We start from the raw sequence: 21530 nt of genomic DNA, 5'->3' as shown, positions 1-21530 counted from the left end.
CAGTAACATAATAATAGTGGGGGACTTTAACACCTCACTTACACCAATGGACAGATCATCCAAAATGAAAATAAATAAGGAAACAGAAGCTTTAAATGACACAATAGACCAGATAGATTTAATTGATATTTATAGGACATTCCATCCAAAAACAGCAGACTACACTTTCTTCTCAAGTGCGCACAGAACATTCTCCAGGATAGATCACATCTTGGGTCACAAATCAAGCCTCAGTAAATTTAAGAAAATTGAAATCATATCAAGCATCCTTTCTGACCACAACGCTATGAGATTAGAAATGAATTACAGGGGGCTTCCCTGGTGGAGCAGTGGTTGAGAGTCCGCCTGCCGATGCAGGGGACACGGGTTCGTGCCCCAGTCCGGGAAGATCCCACATGCCGTGGAGCGGCTGGGCCCGTGAGCCATGGCCGTTGAGCCTGCGCGTCCGGAGCCTGTGCTCCACAATGGGAGAGGCCACAACAGTGAGAGGCCCACATACCGCAAAAAAAAAAAAGAAATGAATTACAGGGAAAAAAACGTAAAAAACACAAACACATGGAGGCTAAATAATACGTTACTAAACAACCAAGAGATTACTGAAGAAATCAAAGAGGAAATCAAAAAATACCTAGAGACAAATGACAATGAAAACACGATGATCCAAAACCTATGGGATACAGCAAAAGCAGTTCTAAGACGGAAGTTTATAGCTATACAACCCTACCTCAAGAAACAAGAAACATCTCAAATAAACAATCTAACCTTACACCTAAAGGAACTAGAGAAAGAAGAACAAACAAAACCCAAAGTTAGCAGAAGGAAAGAAATCATAAAGATCAGTGCAGAAATAAATGAAACAGAAACAAAGAAAACAATAGCAAACATCAATAAAAATAAAAGCTGGTTCTTTGATAAATAAAATTTGTAAACCATTAGCCAGACTCATCAAGAAAAAGAGGGACGGGCTTCCCTGGTGGCGCAGTGGTTGAGAGTCCGCCTGCTGATGCAGGGAACACAGGTTCGTGCCCCAGTCCGGGAAGATCCCACATGTTGCAGAGCGGCTAGGCCCGTGAGCCATGGCTGCTGAGCCTGCGCATCCGGAGCCTGTGCTCCGCAACAGGAGAGGCCACAACAGTGAGAGGCCCGCGTACCGCAAAAATAAATAAATAAATAAATAGATGCTGGAGATGGTGTGGAGAAGAGGGAACCCTCTTGTACTGTTGGTGGGAATGTAAATACAGCCACTATTGAGAACAGCATGGAGGTTCCTTAAAAAACTAAAAATAGAACTATCATATGACCCAGCAATCCCACTACTGGGCATATACCCAGAGAAAACCATAATTCAAAAACACACATGTACCCAAATGTTCACTGCAGCACTATTTACAATAGCCAGGACATGGAAGCAACCTAAATGTCCAACAACAGATGAATGGATAAAGAAGATGTGGTACATATATACAATGGAATATTACTCAGCCATAAAAAGGAACGAAATTGGGTCATTTGTAGAGATGTGGATGGACCTAGAGTCTGTCATACAGAGTGAATTAAGTTAGAAAGAGAAAAACAAATATCATATATTAACACATATATGTGGAATCTAGAAAAATGGTACAGATGAAACCTATTGCAGGGCAGGAATAGAGATGCAGACGTAGAGAACGGACTTGTGGTGTGGACACAGGGAGGGAATTGGGAGATTAGGATTGACATATATACACTACCATGTGTAAAACAGATAGCTAGTGGGAACCTGCTGTATAGCTCAGTGCTCTGTGATGACCTAAATGGTGGGATGGGGGTGGAGGGGTGGGAGGGAGGTCCATAGTGAAGGAATATATGTATACATATAGCTGATTCACTTCATTGTACAGCAGAAACTAACACAACATTGTAAAGCAACTATACTCCAATAAAAAGAAAAATATATATAGATGCAAAAATCCTCAACAAAATATTAGCTAATCAAGCACCTAAAAAACTACTAAAAGAACTATACACAACAACCAAGTAGGATCTATCCCAGGTATGTAAGGCTGGTTCAGCATTTGAAAATCATATAATGTAAGATATCATCAACAGGCTGAAAAAGAAAAATCACATGATCTTATCAAGCAATGTAGAAAAAGCATGTGACAAAATCTAACACTCACTCATGATAAAAACTCTTAGTAAACTAGGAACAGAGGGGACTTTTTCAACTTGATAATGACTGTCTACAAAAAACCTACACCTAACATCATACTTATTGGTGAGAAACTCTATAAACTTTCTAACTGAGTTCAGGTACAAGGCAAGGATGTGCCCTCTCACCACTCCCTTTCAACACTGTATTAGAAGTCCTTGCCAATACAGTAAGGCAAGAGAAGGGAAAAAAGGTTAGCAGATTGGGAAGGCAGACATAAAACTATCTTTGTTCACATATGACATGATTGTCTATGTAATGTAGAAAATCTGAAAGCATTAACAAAAACAATCTCCTGGAACTAATAAGTGATTATTAGGTTGCTGGATACAAAGTTAATAAACAAAAGTCAATTGCTTTTCTATACACCAACTGCATTCTGAAATTAAAACACAATACCATTTACATTAGCACCCAAAAAAGTGAAATATTTGGGTATAACATTTATATGAGGGGGACTTCCCTGGTGGTACACTGGCTAAGAATCCACCTGCCAATGCAGGGGACAGAGGTTCGAGCCCTGGTCTGGGAAGATCCCACATGCCGCAGAGCAACTAAGCCCATGTGCCGCAACTACTGAGCCTGCGCTCCAGAGCCCGCGAGCCACAACTACTGAGCCCGTGCACCGCAACTACTGAAGCCCACGCACCCTAGAGCCTGCGCACCGCAACTAATGAGCCCACGCGCCACAACTACTGAAGCCCGAGCACTCTAGGGCCCACGTGCCACAACTACTGGGCCTGCGTTCTGCAACTACTGAAGCCCATGCGCCTAGAGCCTGTGCTCTGCAACAAGAGAAGCCACCGCAAGAAGCAGCCCGCGCACCGCAACAAAGAGTAGCCCTTGCTCACTGCAACTAGAGAAAGCCCGCATGCAGCAACAAAGACCCAAAGCAGCCAAAAAAATTTTTAATTAATTAATTAATTAATTTTTTAAAAAAGATCTATATGAGAAAAACTACAGAACTCTGAGGCACTAAATCAAAGAAGAACTAAATAAATACAGAGTATCCCATTTTCATGGATTGAACACTCAATATTGTCGAGATGTCAGTTCCTCCCAATTTGATGTACAGATTCAATGCAATCCCAATCAAAATCCCAGCAAGTTGTTTATAGATATTAACAAACTGCTTCTAATCTTTATGGGGGGAGGTAAAAGACCTAGAACAGCCAACACAATACTGAAGAAGAACAAAGTTGGAGGACTGATACTACCTGACTTCAAGACTTATTATAAAGGAACAGTAGTCAAGACAGTGTGGTACTGATGAAAGAACAGACAAAGAGATCAATGGAACAGAATAGAGAGCCCAGAAATAGACCCCCATAAGTATAGCCAACTGATCTTTGACCAAAAAGCAAAGGCAATATAATGGAGCAACGATAGTCTCTTCAACAAATTGGAATTGGAACAAATGGACACCCACATGCAGAAAAATGGATCTAGGCAGAGATTTTACACCCTTCACAAAAATTAATTCAAAATGGATCATAGACCTAAATGTAAAACACAAACTATAAAACTCCTAGAATATAACACAGGAGAAAACCTAGATGACCTTGGGAATGGTGATGCCTTTTTAGATACACCTCCAAAAACACAATCCATAAAGCAAGTAACTGATAAGCTGGACTTCATTAAAACTAAAATCTTCTGCTCTGCAAAATTTGATATCAAGAGAATCAGAAGACAAGCCACCGACTGGAAGAAAATATTTGCAAAAGACACACCTGATAAAGGACTGTTATACAAAAAAAGCAAAGGGCTCTTAAAACTCAATAATAAGAAACAACCCTTGAGACACAGATGTAGAGAACAAACATATGGACACCAAGGGGGGAAAGCGGCGGGTGGTGGGGGAGGTGGGGGGGGTGGGATGAACTGGGAGATTGGGATTGACATGTATACACTAATATGTATAAAATGGATGACTAGTAAGAACCTGCTGTATAAAAAAATAAATAAAATTCAAAAATTCAAAAAAAAAAGAAAAGAAACAACCCAATTGAAAACTGGGCCAAAGACCTTAAAATACTTCTCACCAGGGAACTCCCTGGTGGTCCAGGGGTTAGGAATTGGCACTTTCACTGCAGGGGCCGGGGTTCGATCCCTGGTTGGGGAACTAAGATTCCGCAAGCGGCATGGCACAGCCAAAAGAAAGAAAGAACTAAAACTCAATAACAAGAATACAAAACCCAATTAAAAAAAAAAAGACTTCTCACCAAAGAAGATACACCTCTTTATATAGGAGATGGCAAAGAAGCGTATGAAAAGATGCCCCCACATCATATGTCATGAGGGAAATGCAAATTAAAACAATGAGATACAACTACATACCTATCAGAATGGCCAAAATCTGGAACACTGACAACACCAAATGCTGGTGAAGTTAGAGAGCATTAGGTATGCTAATACAATGCTGATATGAATGCCAATTGGTACAGCCATTTCAGAACACAGTTGGCAGTTTCTTACAAAATTTATACTGTATGATCCATCAATTGCACTCTTTGGTATTTACCCAAAGTAGTTAAAAACTTAAGTCTACACAAAAACCTGCACACAGATGTTTATACCAGCATTATTCATAATTGCCAAAACTTGGAAGTAACCAAGACGTCCTTCAGTAGGTAAATGGAGAAATAAACTGTGGTACATACGTACAATGGAATACTGTTCAGCACTAAAAAGAAATGAGATATCAAGCCACAAAAAACACACAGAGGAACCTTAAATGCACATAACTAAGTAAAAGAAGCCAATCTGAAGCTACATACTATGTGATTCCAACTATATGACATTCTGGAAAAGGCAAAACTATAAAGACAATAGAAAGATCAGTGGCTGCTGGTGGGATGGGGTATGAACAGGCAGAGCACAGTTAAAAAACCCGGTATATTATATATTTTTCCAAACCCGTGAAATGGACAACACCAAGAATGAACCCTAAGGTAAACTAGACTTTGAGTGATTATGGTATGTCAGTGTAAGTTCACTCTTGGTAAGAAATGTACCATTCTGGTGAGTGATGTTGATAATGGGGGAGGCTATGCATATGTGGGGGCAGGGAACATATGGGAAATCTCTGTACCTCCCTCTCAATTTTGTTTGTAAACCTAAAACACATCTAAAAATAGTCTCTTAAAAAAGAAAAAGAATTCCTGCTTTCTTAAAGTAACTAATACACCAACTTCATTCAGCAAATCTACTGAGTTGCCTACTATCTGCCAGGTGACATTTATATGTTTGGTCATATATTCCACAAATACTTAATGAATACATACTATGTGTTCTAGATAATGGGGATGTAATAATAAACAAAACAGATGAAAATCTCAGCCCTCATGAAGTTTACAGTCTAATGATGGGAAACAAACTAACAATAGATATGTGCAATGGTGACAGAACTATTAAGGGGTAAGGGGGGCAGACAGTGAAGAAGGACAAAAAGTTCAGAGACTGGATAGAGGCAGGTAGGTCAGTGAGAGGGCCTGCTAATACATACAGAGTAATGAGATTTGGCCTGAGAAGGTAAAATTGAGGAAAAATCTGCAGGATCAGATGAGGAAACAAGCCATAGGGATATCTGGGCAAATAGCAATCCAGACAGCACCTTAAGACTGAACTGTCTCAATCATTAACTGTCCATCAGTCCGTGTTTCCCTACTGCCTATTGCTATATTTTTATACCTAGATGGCACTGGAAGGTTCTGAGATGAGAACTGACATTATGTAATTTTCATTTTAAAAGGATCACTCTGGCTGCTGCTCAGAACAGACCATAGGGTGGAAAAGATAAGATCAGTTAGGAGGCTGTATTAATCTAAGTGAAATGATTGGACCTGTGTGGTGGCAACGGAAACATTAAAAATGGTCAGACTCTATACAAACTTTGAAGGTACAATCAATAGGTCTTCGTAACGGACTACGTGTACAGTAAGAAAGAAATCAAGGACGACCCAAGGCTTTTGGCCTATGCATGTGGAAGGAGATACTGCCGTTTACTGAGATTTTAAAGACAAAAGGAAGAACACATGTGTCAACAAGATTACAAGTACAGTTTGGTGCATGTTAAGATGCATATAAAATGTTTATATGATGTTTATAAGATATTAAGATGTTTATAAGATATTCAATGTTGGGTACAACAGCTGGGTATAGGAATCTATGAAGTTCAAGAGAGAGATCTGGACTAGAGATAGAAACCTGGGAGCCTTTAGCATAGTTGTAATCACACAGTATGTAGCCTTTTCAGATTGGCTTCTTTTACTTAGTAATGTACATTTAAGGTTCCTCCGTGGTTTTTTTTGTGGCTTGATAGCTCACTTCCTTTTAGTGCTGAACAGTATTCCATTGTCTGTATGGTATTTAAAACCATTAGACTAAATGAGATTACCAAGCAAGTGAATGAAAATCAGTGACCTGAGAACTGGACCCTGGGCCATACTAAATCTGAGAACATGAAAAGCAATCAGCAAAGGAATAGAGCAGCCAGTCAAGGAGAAAAAAAACCCAGAGGAGTGCGATATCGTGAAAGCCAAGTGAAGAAAATGTATCCAGGTAGTAGGCATAATTAATTGAATCAAATTGTGCTCTTAGGTCAAGTAAAATGTGCAAAAGACATAATTAGTGATTTGCAAGAACAGTTTCAGAGGAATGTTAAGGGTAAAGGTTGCCTGGAATGGATTCAAGACAGAATGTGAGGAGAGAAATTAAACAGACACAGACAATTCATTCAAGTAATTTTATTATAAAGGAAAGCAGAAAAATGGTGGTGTACCTAGAGTGGGAAGAAGGGTCAAGAGAGGGTTTTTTCCTAAACATGGGAAAAGTAACAGCCAAAATATTTTACACTGATGGGAATGATCCAGTAGACAGGCAGAAACCGATAAACCAGGAAAGAGCAAAGAGACAACAACAGAAGCAATAAGCAAGAATAGATGAAAAGAGATTAATCGAATACACCAGTGGAAGTAAGAATATTAATACACAAAATATACAAGTCCAGTAAAAGTAACAGCAGCAGCTTAACTTCTGTAAAATGTTTTCCAGTTTATAAAATAACTTTATACTTTTACTTCTTTGGATATTTATAACAATCCTCTAACAGAGCTAGTACCTCCCACTTATATAAAGAAAAGCAAAGAACAACTCAGAGAAATTAGGTAACTTGGTCAAAGTCACACTGCTAGGGGCTTCCCTGGTGGCGCAGTGGTTGGGAGTCCGCCTGCCAGTGTGGGGGACACAGGCTCGTGCCCCGGTCCGGGAAGATCCCACACGCCGCGGAGCGGCTGGGCCCGTGAGCCATGGCCGCTGAGCCTGCATGTCCAGAGCCTGTGCTGCACAATGCGAGAGGCCACAACAGTGAGAGGCCCACGTACCACAAAAATAAATAAATAAATAAATAAATAAATAAACAAACAGAAGCAGGCTGCAACATGAGGTCACTACTGAAAAGGAGGGACCCAATCAACAGTCCACAAATTTTTTTCCCAAGTACTAAATAAGCAACTTGGTGGGAGACAGGGAAAGGGGGACAAAATTTTGAATCTGGCTGGAACGCCTATAAAAATATTTAAGCCTAACCCAGTGTAAAGCAGGAAAAAAAAGCCTGTGCTCCACAATGGGAGAGGCCACAACAGTGAAAGGCCCGCGTACCGCAAAAAAAAAAAAAAAAAAAAAAAGTCACACTGCTATTAAGAGGCAAAGCCAGAATACAAATCTCTATAAATTCCTTATTACAGGTATGTTAGCTTATGATTTAGAATGAAAACATGCTGAAGAAAGTTTCCTCATTCATTAAGTATATTATCTTAAAAAGTGTTAACAAGGGACTTCCCTGGTGGTCCAATGGCTAAGACTCCGTGCTCCCAATGCAAGGGGCCCGAGTTCGATCCCTGGTCAGGGAACTAGATCCCACATGCCGCAACTAAGAGTTCACATGCCGCAACTAAAGATCCCACATGCCGCAATGAAATCCCGTGTCCCACAAGTAAGACCTGGCACAGCCAAATAAATAAATATTTTTTAAAAATAAAAAAATAAGAATAAAAAGTGTTAACAAGACTAAACTTTGAAACATGTCTTAGAAAAATGTTGTTTTGTACATTTATTGAAATTATTTTAAAAACAACGTTACTACTAAAAATTGTGACAGTGAAAATTTACTTTTTAAATGATGTTCATGGGTTTTCCATAATTATGAAAAGATCTTATGTTCTTCAGGAAAAAATCTGGGACATACAGGGCTTTTAAAAAGAACAAAATTCAACCATAATACCACCAACCACCTTAGCTGACAATGTGATTTGTTTCCTTCCAGAAAAGTATTTTAAAATAAGGTATTTTATATTTACTTCTCTACTCAATGATGGTTCCTGACCTCTACTGAGAGTATGTATGTTCCTGGGACTTATAATCAAGACAAACATGTGTAACAGCAAAGATATTGAACTATGGCTTCTGGTATCAAAGGAACACATGAAGCAATCAGAATTGTAATCTAGTACACCTAACACAGAGATTTTTAAGTCTTAGCATTTCTTACCTGGTTATTTTCTTCATCCTCAAACACAAAATCTTGCTGCATAACTTCATTGTCTAAATTAGTGCTAGCCACAGGTTCTGAACAGTCTCTGTTACCTTCACTGGCATTAATAATACCATCAGCAATATCAACCCTAGTAATGAAGATTAAAAAGTCAGATCAGGCCACATGTTGAATACGTAATGCCTTTAAAATAAATAAATAAAAGTAACAATCTGACACTTTTCCTTGTCAAAGAAAATTTGTCTTTTTCATAAAGAGCCACAGTTTCTTTATCTTGCCAAGTTAGATTATTAAGTGTACAAAGTTTTTTTTTGTCTCTCCATGGGATGTTGTGAGGAACCTACCTGGTTTACTAACTACTTTGAATATTTTCAAAAGCAAATAAATGGTTTTAAAAATAATTTATGTGCCAAAATAATGATTTCCCTTATAAATGCATACTCTAAATCATAATTATGACCTGTTTACTGATTAAAAAAATACAAGTCTAGGGCCTCCCTGGTGGCGCAGTGGTTGAGAGTCCGCCTGCCGATGCAGGGGATACGGGTTCGTGCCCCGGTCTGGGAGGATCCCATATGCCGCGGAGCGGCTGGGCCCGTGAGCCATGGCTGCTGAGCCTGCGCATCCGGAGCCTGTGCTCCGCAACGGGAGAGGCCACAACAGTGAGAGGCCCGCATACCACAAAAAAAAAAAAAAAAAAAAAAAAATACAAGTCTAGCACTAGGTACCAGAGTGTCCAACACCTTATCAAGTACAACAGGAATAGCTTCCTACTGCATATTTTTTCATCTTATATAATTTAGAATATGCACAACACTGCAGGTTTTTGTTTACAAAGATGATACCACTATTAATGAGAATATGAGTTATTTCCATAATACTGTCTGAGCATGGGCATAGGTTTTCAGGATCTCTAGCTAACCTAAGGGCAAACTCCAAGAAATCTGCTTATATTATATCCTTTGAAACATTTTCCTACTATTTCCAACTTTTAGATACTGCTTCTTTCCTTCATATTCAACTCAAATACTCCCTAGATCCACTTGTATAGTTCAAATCATGCCTTCAAAGCACATAAATCAGGGCCATCATATCGAGCTGCACAGGCTGGTGATGCCATCTATGCAGACTACATGGCAGTTGTACCTGCAGTTGTACAATACAGTATTCCATAAACATATTCCAAGCATTGGTTTTTATATCCATTAATTTTTCAGTTTCATTTCATACTTGATAGCTAGTCTAGTATACTCGACACACTTAGCCTTTTAAAAATCTAATTCTTAACAACAAAAACAGAATTCTACCCAGTCATCAATTTTTTTTGCCTTCCTGTGAATTCTCCAAATTTGGGTACATCTTTCTTAAGATCATGATCGATGTTGCTCTGTAGATCTGTCCCCAAAACAAAAACTGATCAATGCAAACTATGAAATCATTGCACTGTGGTCTCAGAGAAAGGAACCTATATATACTAAAGTGCAGGGCTGAGGTAATAGGAAAGGAGATGAAGCTTTTGTCATTTAAAGGTAACAAGTCAGATGAAAAGTGGAGTAACATCACACAGTACATAGAGTACTTTTAACTTACACAAATTCAATTATTAACAGCTAACCTAAAACAACAGCATGTAGGGAGGGCAAAGGCTGGAGGCAGGTGATAAGTTAAATAGCAAAGGATGATTCCATCTACCATTCCACTCAATGACCATGTGCACTAGGAGTGATGTCGATCTGCTGTCCCTGTACCTATCTGTCTAGATAACTGCATGTCATGGTGTGACCATTTGGAGAACAGAATATAGTTCTACTTTTTTTAAAGTTATTTTTCATATAACATGGATCCTAAAAGTAAGCTTGCTACTTCATCTGGTGTTCACAGGCTGTGTTGGACTTAATGCCTACTACCTTAATGGAAGACTTACGAGATTTTCAATGTTAAGAAGTATACACAATTTATATGCAAGTATATACAAAGTCACTTTTCACACTGACTTTCAGAAATGCTCAAGTAAGATGACACCCCATCATTTAAGAAAAAATACAGTTTTTTAAAAGAAAAAACAATTTTATAACTCAATAAATAACAGTAAAATGTTTTAAAAGTTTCTTACTGGTTATTAGATCCTTCCCCATCACAATTAACACTTCCTGCTTCATTATTACACACTAGACTTTGCTGTTGTAAATTCTGAAGATCATGATCTATGCTGCTCTGCAGATCAAAAAGGTGCTGTTCCACAGCTGCTCTAATTGTTCTTTCTAAAATGCTATAAAACAGAACACATTTTAGTGAGAAGCAGTCACCCTAACTAGTTATTTGGTCACATAAACACAAACTTTAAAATGTACAACCAGTTAGGCTTCCCTGGTGGTGCAGTGGTTGAGAATCTGCCTGCCAATGCAGGGGACACGGGTTCGAGCCCTGGTCTGGGAAGATCCCACATGCCACGGAGCAACTGGGCCCGTGAGCCACAACTACTGAGCCTGCGCATCTGGAGCCTGTGCTCCGCAACAAGAGAGGCCGCGATAGTGAGAGGCCAGCGCACTGCGATGAAGAGTGGCCCCTGCTCACCGCAACTACAGCACAGAAACGAAGACCCAACACATCAAAGATAAAAAAAAAAAAAAAAAAAAAATGTACAACCAGTTAAAAAAAATTTATAATGGTATTTAAATGAACAGGCTAGAGGGGAAAAAGAAATAGGAAAACATAATATTGGCTTAAATTTTAAAATGAAATTTGCCCAAATAAGATATACAAATCAAGCATAATGTCACTATTACTACTGAGGCATGAATGATCACTTGACCCAGTAATTCACTCCTCACCTCAATACATATAAAGCCATTTAAAAAGACTTTTCAGGGAATTCCCTGGCGGTCCAGTGGTTAGGACTCCGTGCTTCCACTGCAAGGAGCACGGGTTCGATCCCTGGTCAGGGAACTAGGATCCCGCATGTTGTGTGCCACGGCATGCATGCATGCATACATACATACATAAATAAAGCAGCCATTAAAAAAAAACTTCATAAAAAAGCTCTTTTGACATTTTCAATCATTTCAGAAGATCAAAAAAAATCATCTGAGGGGCTTCCCTGGTGGCACAGTGGTTGAGAGTCCGCCTGCTGATGCAGGGGACACGGGTTCATGCCCCGGTCCGGGAAGATCCCACATGCCGCGGAGCGGCTGGGCCCGTGAGCCACGGTCGCTGAGCCTGCGCGTCCGGAGCCTGTGCTCCGCAACAAGAGAGGCCACAAGAGTGAGAGGCCCGTGTACCGCAAAAAAAAAAAAAAAAAAAAAAAATCAAGTGAAAAAAAGTTCATCTTTATTTTGTATGTGAGTGTAATTCATTCCTTCTTCATTTGTTCTGACTGAAGTACATAAAATACTGGTTTCACTGCCTTATGTACAATCCTTCCTCTAAAGTAAGTACAATAAATACATGATTTTAATTTCTACAGTTTAGTAATATTTTTTTTTAATTTTTCAATTGTCTTCTGTAAGTATACTACTTACTCCGCAGAGGCTGGTAAGATGCTGATAGGAGATATATGGGCACTGTAATCAAAGAAAGAAATCAGCTATAAAATTTTCAATACTAAATGACTATAAAATGTGGTGAAAACTGCCACATTTACACTACCCTTGATACACCCAGGAGAACATGCACTAAGTTTACTATTCTAATTTTCTAAAGAAATTATTTTTTACATAAGACCCTTAAAATACATACTGTGTGTGTGTGTGTGTGTGTGTGTGTGGTGGAGGGGAGGGGGCCCGCAACTACTTCATCTGGCGCTTACCTGGAAGGAACACTGACCTATTCCAAGCCTGAAGGGAAAAAAACTGACTACTGGGCCAAACAAAAGTACCCATCTAGCATAGTATGGAGGCCTCAGTGTTGGCCCTGTACTCCTTGCCAGAAGTAATAGCACATGCTCCTACTCAGAGGATATTCTCAAGCTACAAAAATAAAAGGCAAAATAGAAACTAAAATTCAGGCCACATCATTCACTGTGCTGGTAACAGACTTTCCCTAGCAAATTTTGTACCACAATATCTACTGATACTTATAAAAACAGACAATAGACTCATTTTTACCACAGTTATCGAAAGTACAACTTGAAACCCACAATGAGATATGGATACTACTAAAATGTTTAAAATTAAAGTGCTGGTGAGGATGTGAAGCAATTAGAACATTCACATAGTGCCGGTGGGAATGTAAATGTTCCAACCGCTTTGGAAGCCAGTTTGGCAGTTTTCTTATAAAACCTACCAAGTGACCCAGCAATTGTACTCCTGGGTATTTACACAAGAGAAATGAAAGTTTAAGTCCATAGGAAGACTTCCACAAGCATAGCAGCTTTATTCATAATAGCCAAAAATGGCAATCAACCCTAACAGGTGAATGGATAAACAAAGTGTGGAATATCCCTATGGATATCCCATGGAATATACTTAGCATTTTTCTATAAAAGTCTTGAACAACTGATACATACAATAACATGAATCTCAAAAAACATTATACAAGCAAAAGAAGCCAGACACAGAGTACCTAATTCTATGAGATTCCATTTATAAGAAATTCTAAAACAGGCAAAATTCATCTATATAGTGACAGAATGCAGATCAGTAATTGCCTGGGGCCAGAAACTGCGGGGGTCAGGGGGAGAATTACTGTAAAGAAGCACATGAAGTGATGGAAACAGTCTCTATCTTGACTGCCATGGTTGTTAACAGATATATATGTATAGGTGTTCATCATTCATAAAATGAATACATTTTATGGTGTGAAAAATACATCTCAGTAAAGATGATCTTCAAAGGAAAAAAATCAGTAAGAGAAAAAAACTAATCTACAGTAATCGAAGTCAGATAGTGGCTACTCTGGGGGAACAGAGAGATTGGTAGCATTTGAGAAGGGACAGGAGCAGGGGCCCAGGTGGTGGTTATACAAGTTGAGTTCATTTTTTGATAATTCAATGGCCTTATGATTTGTGAACTTTTCTGTATGCAAATGATTCTTCAATAAGAAGAATCATTTTTAAAAAGTAAATTTAGTTTTATGAAGATCCTCTGTAAAATGTGCCAACACATACTCTAACCAACATGAGGAAGAATGTCTATCAGGTTAATAGTCTCAGGATTGTCTGTAGGAAACCAAATGAACACCATTTACCATTCATCCAACAATCTTCAGGTCTCCCTTAAGCAAACACATCAGTAGCAAATTGCACCACTGCTTTATCAGACAACAGTAAGCCATCCTGGTTTGGCACACATAATCTCTCTAGCTTTAAAAAAAAATTTTTTTAACTTCCATTATTATACTAGTTTTCATGAATGAGTTATTCTTAGCTAAATGCTTTCATGATGATACCCTCAAGGAAAGTACTTAAAATTTTTTTCATATTTAAATGAAATCATTTTCATTTCTGAAATCAGGAAAAGCTGGGGAGAAAAATCACATATATGTGCACAAAAAACAGTGTAGCCATCAGTCTATTTCTAGCAGTTTCAGATGAGCTGAAAGTTAAATATTTAGTGACTTTTGCAGAAAAAAAACAAAATCAAAAAATGATAAATGAGGCTTTCCCCAAAGGGTGTTTAAATGTCAACGAGGATATTAGATCTTTTTCTGATATTTTGCTACAATGATTTGTTGATTATATTTTTAATATTGGTTATAGGTTGCTATTTCATTATAAACGTTAAATCTGGTATATTTTCCTTAGTAACTTAGCAGTCTCTAAGTTTAGATAATTTGTTACCTATTTAGAAACATTCAGTTTACTTTTAATACCGTTATCCACTGACAGTGTAGTATGTTGAATGGTGTGAAGAAAAAATATATATCTAACATCACATTCTTGTCACCATTTAATTTGTGATTTCTGGTGAGCTTTTACTGTATCTTACAACGAATTCTCAAAAAGTTCCAATTCTCAACTACATAGTCCATCAGTCTGTTACTAAAGCCTTCTATCATGTTTTAACTTTTCATAGGGTTTACATCACCTCTCTGTTCTTTTTCAGATTTGCCATTGTTAGCCATCTACTCATTCTCCCAGAGGGATTTTCTCACCCTTTTTTATTAGATTAGATTATCAATAAAACGCTAGTGGATACATGGACACAAGACACTTTACAAAGAATCAAATAAACAAAAGAAAAATAACCACTCAACATCACTAATCATCAGGGAAATGCAAGTCAAAACCACGAGAAACCTCATACCTGTCAGAATGGCCATCAACAAAAATACAAGTAACAAATGTTGGTGAGGGTGTGAAGAAAAGGGAAACTTTATACACTGTTGGTGGGAATGTAAATTGGTGCAGCCACTATGGAAAACAGTATGGAGGTTTCCAAATACACTCAAAATACAACTACCATATGACCAACAATCCCACTCCTGGTTATATATCAAAAAAAACAAAACAAAAACACTAATTCGAAAAGATACATTAACTCCAATGTTCATAACAGCATTATTTACAATTGCCAAGATATGGAAGCAATCTAAGGGTCCAAGAACAGATGAATGGATAAAGAAGATGTGGTGTACGTGTTTATACACACACACAAACACACACACAAAAAAAATGGAATACTACTCAGCCATAAAAAATAACAAAATTTTCCATTTGCAACAGCATGGATGGACTTGGAGGGCATTATACTAAGTGAAATAAGTCATACAGAGAAAGACAAATACTGTTATGATATCACATATGTGGAATCTAAAAAAATAACACAAGTGAACTTATTTATGCAACAGAAACAGACTCACAGACACAGAAAACAAACTTATGGTTATGAAAGGGGAAAAGGGGAGGAGGGGAGAGATAAATTAGGGCCACCTGTATCAGACTCTCCTAAAGTAACAGTGTTATTTTATTGGAGATCCAGACCCTACTCTAGACCTCAAATACCATAAAACCAAAGTAAATAAGATAGTATGGTACTGGCACAAGAATAGACATACAAAACAGAAACAGACCCATGCTTGATTTAGAACAAAGATACTACTATGGAAAGCAGGGAAAGAACAGTCTTTTCAAAAATGAGTACTGCAACAATTTGGTATCCATACTGAAAAAGGTAACTTGGCAACCTCTGTCATACACTACAGACAAAAATCAATTCCAGGTAGATTGCAGACCTAAACAAGGAAGGTGAAATGATACAAGTTTCAGAAGATAATACAGGCGTGTGTATTTAGGAAAAGATTTCTTAAACAGGACACAAAAAGCATTAATCACATAAGGGAAAAGAATGATAAGCTTGATTGAAATTGGGAATTACTCATCAGAAGACACAATACGAGAAGGAAAAGGCATAACACACAATGAGGAAAATACATTTACAACATACATTTTTAAAGGGCTCCTAAGAAAGGGGTTCGTTTTCAACAAGAAAAAGATAACCCAACAAAAAATAGGAAACAGACTTGAACAGGCATCTCACAAAAGAAGAAATTGGCCAATACACATATGAAAACGTTATTAAAACGACAATGAAGTACACAAGAATGTGAAGCAATGGGAAGGAAGGCTCACACACTGTTAGAATGAGAACTGGAGAAAGCACTATGGAAAACAATTTAGCACTAGTTACTTAAGTTGAAAGACAGTAAATGTGCGTGCATGTGTGCACCAGAAGATGTGTACAACAATGTACACAGCAATGTTACTCACAATAGTCAAAAATAAAAATAATCCAATTTTCCAGCAACAGTAAATTGGATCATTGTGGTGCAATCATATAATGGAATACTTTACAGCAGTGAAATGAACAAACCACAGTGACATGTGACCACATGGATAAAATTCTCATACCATGTTTAGTGAAAGAAGCTGGATCAAAAATTACCTATAGCAAGTTTAATTTTCATAAAGCTCAGAAATATATAAGAAAGTGATTGCCATAAAAATCAGCATAGTTGTTACCTTTAGTGGAGGGAGGAGATCAGGATTGTGAGAGCTACCAGGGTGTTTTTAGTGCTTATTTCCAGATCTGGGATATTTGGATATTTGCTTTTTACTAACCTGTTTTGATATACATTTGTTTTATGCCTGTTTCTGTATATATGGTTTCTTTCCCAGTTTAAAAAACAAAAAAAAAACTTTAAGAAAGTAGATTCCTCGGTCCCTCCCCAAACCTCTGAGGTAGGACCCAGGAGTTTGCATTTTTAATAAGCACCAGTGATGATTCTTATCCATGCTAATAAACTTAAGAAACACTGGCCGAGATCTATATCTAGGCTCCCAAAAGATTAAACTTTAATATTTTCCAGGGACTTCCCTGGTGGTCCAGTGGTAAACAGTCTGCCTTCCAATGCAGGGGACGCGGGTTCTATCCCTGGTCAGGAAACTAAGATCCCACATGCCACAGGACAACTAAGCCCGCACGTCACAACTACTAAGCTCGAGCGCCTCAATGAGAGAGCCCACGTGCCGCAAACTACAGAGCCTACGCTCTCTGGAGCCCCCGCGCCACAACTAGAGAGAAGGCCGAGTGCTACAACAAAGAGACCATGTGCCGCAATGAAAGATCCTGCATGCCTCAACGAAGATCCCGTGTGCCGCAACTAAGACCCAACACAGCCAAAAAAATAAAGAAAATAAATAAATAAGATAAGTAAGTATTAAAAAAAATAATATTTCCCAGTTATCTAAAGGAGCCAAACAGAACAAAAGTTCTAATGGTCTTAAATTCGATGCGTAGAGACTTCCCTGGTGGTCCAGTGGGTAATACTCCGCACTCCCAATGCAGGGGGCCTGGGTTCAAATCCTGGTCAGGGAACTAGATGCCACATGCTGCAATGAAGATCCTATGTGCTGCAACTAAGACCCGGTGCAGCCAAAATAAATAAATAAACAAAACAAAAAAAAAATTCGATGGGTAGGCAGAGGATTTGATCTTTCAGTTTCCTATCCCTTTTAAGTGCTATGGGAATTAAATTTAAAATATATAAAAGTAGTCATCAGCAAGCTAGATTATTAGTATGAAAGTAAAGATTCTTTGGCCCTGAAGAGTAGGCTAGGACAATCAAATAACCAGCTGCTTTCAATAAGCACCTTCTCCCTTCCCCAAAAAGCTATAGTAAACAAATCAAATAAATAGATTTTGTACTTTATGAGTCACACTGAGGCTACAAAGTTGACTGTAAAACTGTTCTCTGAATTTCTGAAGGAAAAAGGACTGATTTAGTTTTCCGATTTCAAGGAATTTATTCTTTATTTTCAGACTTTTGCCAAGTTCTGTGGGGAATAAAGCACTTATGTACAAACCAAGGCTAACATACACCTACAGCTATAAAAAAGATTTATCAATATAGTTATGCATATGCAGAAGCAAAATAACGTAAGTATCATAAGAATGTGAGTTCTGATTAATAAAGATACACAAAAAATAAATGCTGACAAATTCAAGGTCAAATTACTTAGGTACTATAGACAGATGCCATAAAGACCACTTAAAAATCCTAACTGTTTTCATTAAACCACCAGACAAAAAGGGCAAATAATAAATCACAAGGGTCACACGTATTTTAGGCTTCAATCAAGTATAACGTTAAAGACTGTAGTCATTCTGACCTTCTTCTCCCTTCTGCTGTAAACTCTACTTTTAAATCTGTCTAGAATCACATAATCTTCTTGAGAACACAAAATCAATCTTGCAGCCATTTATTCAAATTACTATTTTTTTTTTTTTTTTTTTTTTTTGCGGTACGCGGGCCTCTCACCGCTGTGGCCTCTCCCTTTGCGGAGCACAGGCTCCGGACGCGCAGGCTCAGCGGCCATGGCTCACGGGCCCAGCCGCTCCACGGCATGTGGGATCCTCCCGGACCGGGGCACGAACCCATGTCCCCTGCATCGGCAGGCGGACTCTCAACCACTGTGCCACCAGGGAAGCCCCAAATTACTATTTTTTTTGTAATTCAAATACAATTATCATAGGAAACTACTATTATTTTAATTTCCCAATTGCAAATATTTAATATTACAAATAATACTTCAATAAAAGTACTGTAGCTCTGCTTCAATTAAATCTAATAAGAATCATTTTACCTGTGTGACAGAGCCTTGCAAGCCATTCTAAGCACTGTGGCATCTCCTAACAAAAACATAAGGTAAAGTGACTTCAAATATCATAAAGGATGGTGACAGGCTTATAAAAACTGCTGAGCAATCAGAACTGCAGTCTAAACAGAAGCAGGGGGCTTCCCTGGTGGCGCAGTGGTTGGGAGTCCGCCTGCCGATGCAGGGGACACGGGTTCGTGCCCCGGTCCGGGAGGATCCCACATGCCGCGGAGCGGCTGGGCCCGTGAGCCATGGCCGCTGAGCCTGCGTGTCCAGAGCCTGTGCTGCACAATGCGAGAGGCCACAACAGTGAGAGGCCCACGTACCGCAAAAATAAATAAATAAATAAATAAATAAATAAACAGAAGCAGGCTGCAACATGAGGTCACTACTGAAAAGGAGGGACCCAATCAACAGTCCACAAATTTTTTCCCAAGTACTAAATAAGCAACTTGGTGGGAGACAGGGAAAGGGGGACAAAATTTTGAATCTGGCTGGAACGCCTATAAAAATATTTAAGCCTAACCCAGTGTAAAGCAGGAAAAAAAAGTCTGTTTTCATTAATCACACTATATCAAGAGTTATAAATTATGACAAATATGACATTGCTGAAACAGCTGCACAATAGGTAGAGAACTATTGTTCACTCATCATCCATTTTCAGAAAAGCATTAATGGTTAATTTTTCAAATCTAAAATTAGGATAATTTCCAGATAATTCATGCCAGAGCCCCGCTAAAACGACCATTTAAAAAACTGTGGTTTCGAAAAATAAATATATAAAACAGGGACTTCCCTGGCAGTCCAGGGGTTAAGACTCAGCACTTCCAATGCAGGGGCAGGGGCGCAGGTTTGATCCCTGATCGGGGAACTAAGATCCCACATGTCGCGCAGCACAGACAAAACAAACAAACAAACAAACAAAACAACCCAAAACCACATATCCCCTTCCAGTCAAAAGCAAAACGCGTTTCTTCACTTTCCCCATCAACTTGGGAATACCCTATACCTATGACAAGAGTAAGAGTAAACTGGAAAGATGCCTCACTATTAGAAAGTTAGTCAATAAGTTATAACAACCACAAGTCTTTAAAATGTCAAATGCATAATTTTCAGGGCAATAGGAAGGAGGAAGAGAACTTGTCAATATCTATTATGCTCTGATACTTCAAAAAATGTTTTACTTTAATAGAATCATCTTATGACCCAAAGCATAAATTCTACTTTTTCCCACCCAACATTTCTGATACTCCCACCAAAGCACATTTTCCTCCTCTTTGCACTTTTAAGTGGAATCTAGCTAGCGAAAATGTGGTGAATTGATTGTCAACTGAAATATTCTGCAAACTGCTTATTTAACAGATTTAAAGGAAAAAGTTACCACATTTCTCTCGCCTCTATAGTCAGCTGAAGGCATATTTCTTCAACAATAAGGTATCCACAGAATGAAGTGCAGACCAATTTGCCTCAACTCAGAGCTCTTTCTTAATCACTACACCTTCTTTCCTGCATCACACCTAAAATCTAACCATCATAAGCTAATGAACTCACCAAAATGAAGCCCTAGCATCAAGAGTACATAAAAGATAGTATCAAATTCTTCATTCTTTCTAAATTCCAAGTTTTAGCAAGGCATTAAATTAAAAGCACAACTTTAAATAAACTTTATAATAATGTCAATGAGCTGGTTTTTCATTTGTAGTTCTGGAAGCAATATAAATTAAAAATTAACTAACCTCAAGCCAAAATAAACCTTTCCAATACAGCCTAGGAAAAAGACTGTGAAAAGCACAGGGAAAATAAAGAACTTTTTCAGAACTCTCCAATCTCTCTTTAAATTTTTAAAAGGTAAAGATTCCCCTAACATTTGTATATGTAAATAAAGCCATATACTAGATAAACATGTGAATATGAAGCAATAATTTTTCATCTGCAGATACAAGGCACTTTAGAAGCAAGCTTGAGATTTCCAAGAACTTCATGGATAAGACTGAGCCTCAGAAGCAACCAAAACTTCTGCTTTTTATGCACCCTAGGCTACCCACACTCTAAATCCCACTATTTTTTCCACTCATCTCAGCTCAAATCTTAACAACATATGGTTAATGGCAAACAATGTATAGAAATAACAGATGCATAAATAAGTCAATCAATACAACTCATACATGAATATTTAAACCATTGGTTCTCAAAGGGTGTTCCATGAAACAAAAGATCAAAACTGTTTTCATAACATTTGCCTTTTTCACTGTGCTGATATTTGATGATACAAAATCAATGGTAGAAAAAGATTCCTTGGGGACTTAGCATAAGTCCAGGCAAGTGGTATCAAACTATACCATGGCCATTGCATTCTTTATCACTACCCAGTTGTGATCTTTTTTAAAAAGGAGCCAGTCCTTGATGAGGAAGTAATACATATTATTAATTTTATCTCAGCCCTTGAGTACACTTCTTTTTAATATTTGGTGTGACAAATAGGAAGTACACACAAAGCAACTCTGCTGCACATCTTAGTACAATGCTTGTCTTGTTTGAGTTGAGAAATGAACTTACCATGGAATACCCATTTTTACTTGAAAGACTGACTGACAGACTATGGTTATTCCAACTTGAATATCTGGCAGAAATTTTCTCAAAAATGAGCAAGACTAACAGTACTGATAAAATTTGGGTGTTCAAGTAAAAATTAG

At 38.2% G+C, this 21530-nt stretch overlaps 1 protein-coding gene across 10 annotated transcripts in view; it reads right to left on the bottom strand.

The window, feature by feature from the left end:
* FAM13B (family with sequence similarity 13 member B) overlaps positions 1-21530 on the bottom strand; it is a gene marked incomplete at both ends in the record, with an annotated part of 63269 nt that overhangs the window by 22834 nt on the left and 18905 nt on the right. For 7 of the 10 annotated variants that reach the window (XM_079702141.1, XM_079702143.1, XM_079702145.1 and 4 more), the window contains 3 exons: positions 8742-8874; positions 10858-11013; positions 12263-12304. In XM_079702141.1, the coding sequence (XP_079558267.1) occupies positions 8742-8874; positions 10858-11013; positions 12263-12304 (331 nt within the window). The remainder of the gene's footprint in view (positions 1-8741; positions 8875-10857; positions 11014-12262; positions 12305-21530) is intronic. The other 3 variants (XM_079702147.1, XM_079702150.1, XM_079702142.1) reach the window with 1 other exon arrangement.

The sequence above is a fragment of the Hyperoodon ampullatus genome (assembly GCF_949752795.1).
Source record: "Hyperoodon ampullatus genome assembly, chromosome: 4".
Taxonomy (NCBI): Eukaryota; Metazoa; Chordata; class Mammalia; order Artiodactyla; family Ziphiidae; genus Hyperoodon; species Hyperoodon ampullatus.
This window is presented reverse-complemented; position numbering and strand designations above follow the sequence as displayed.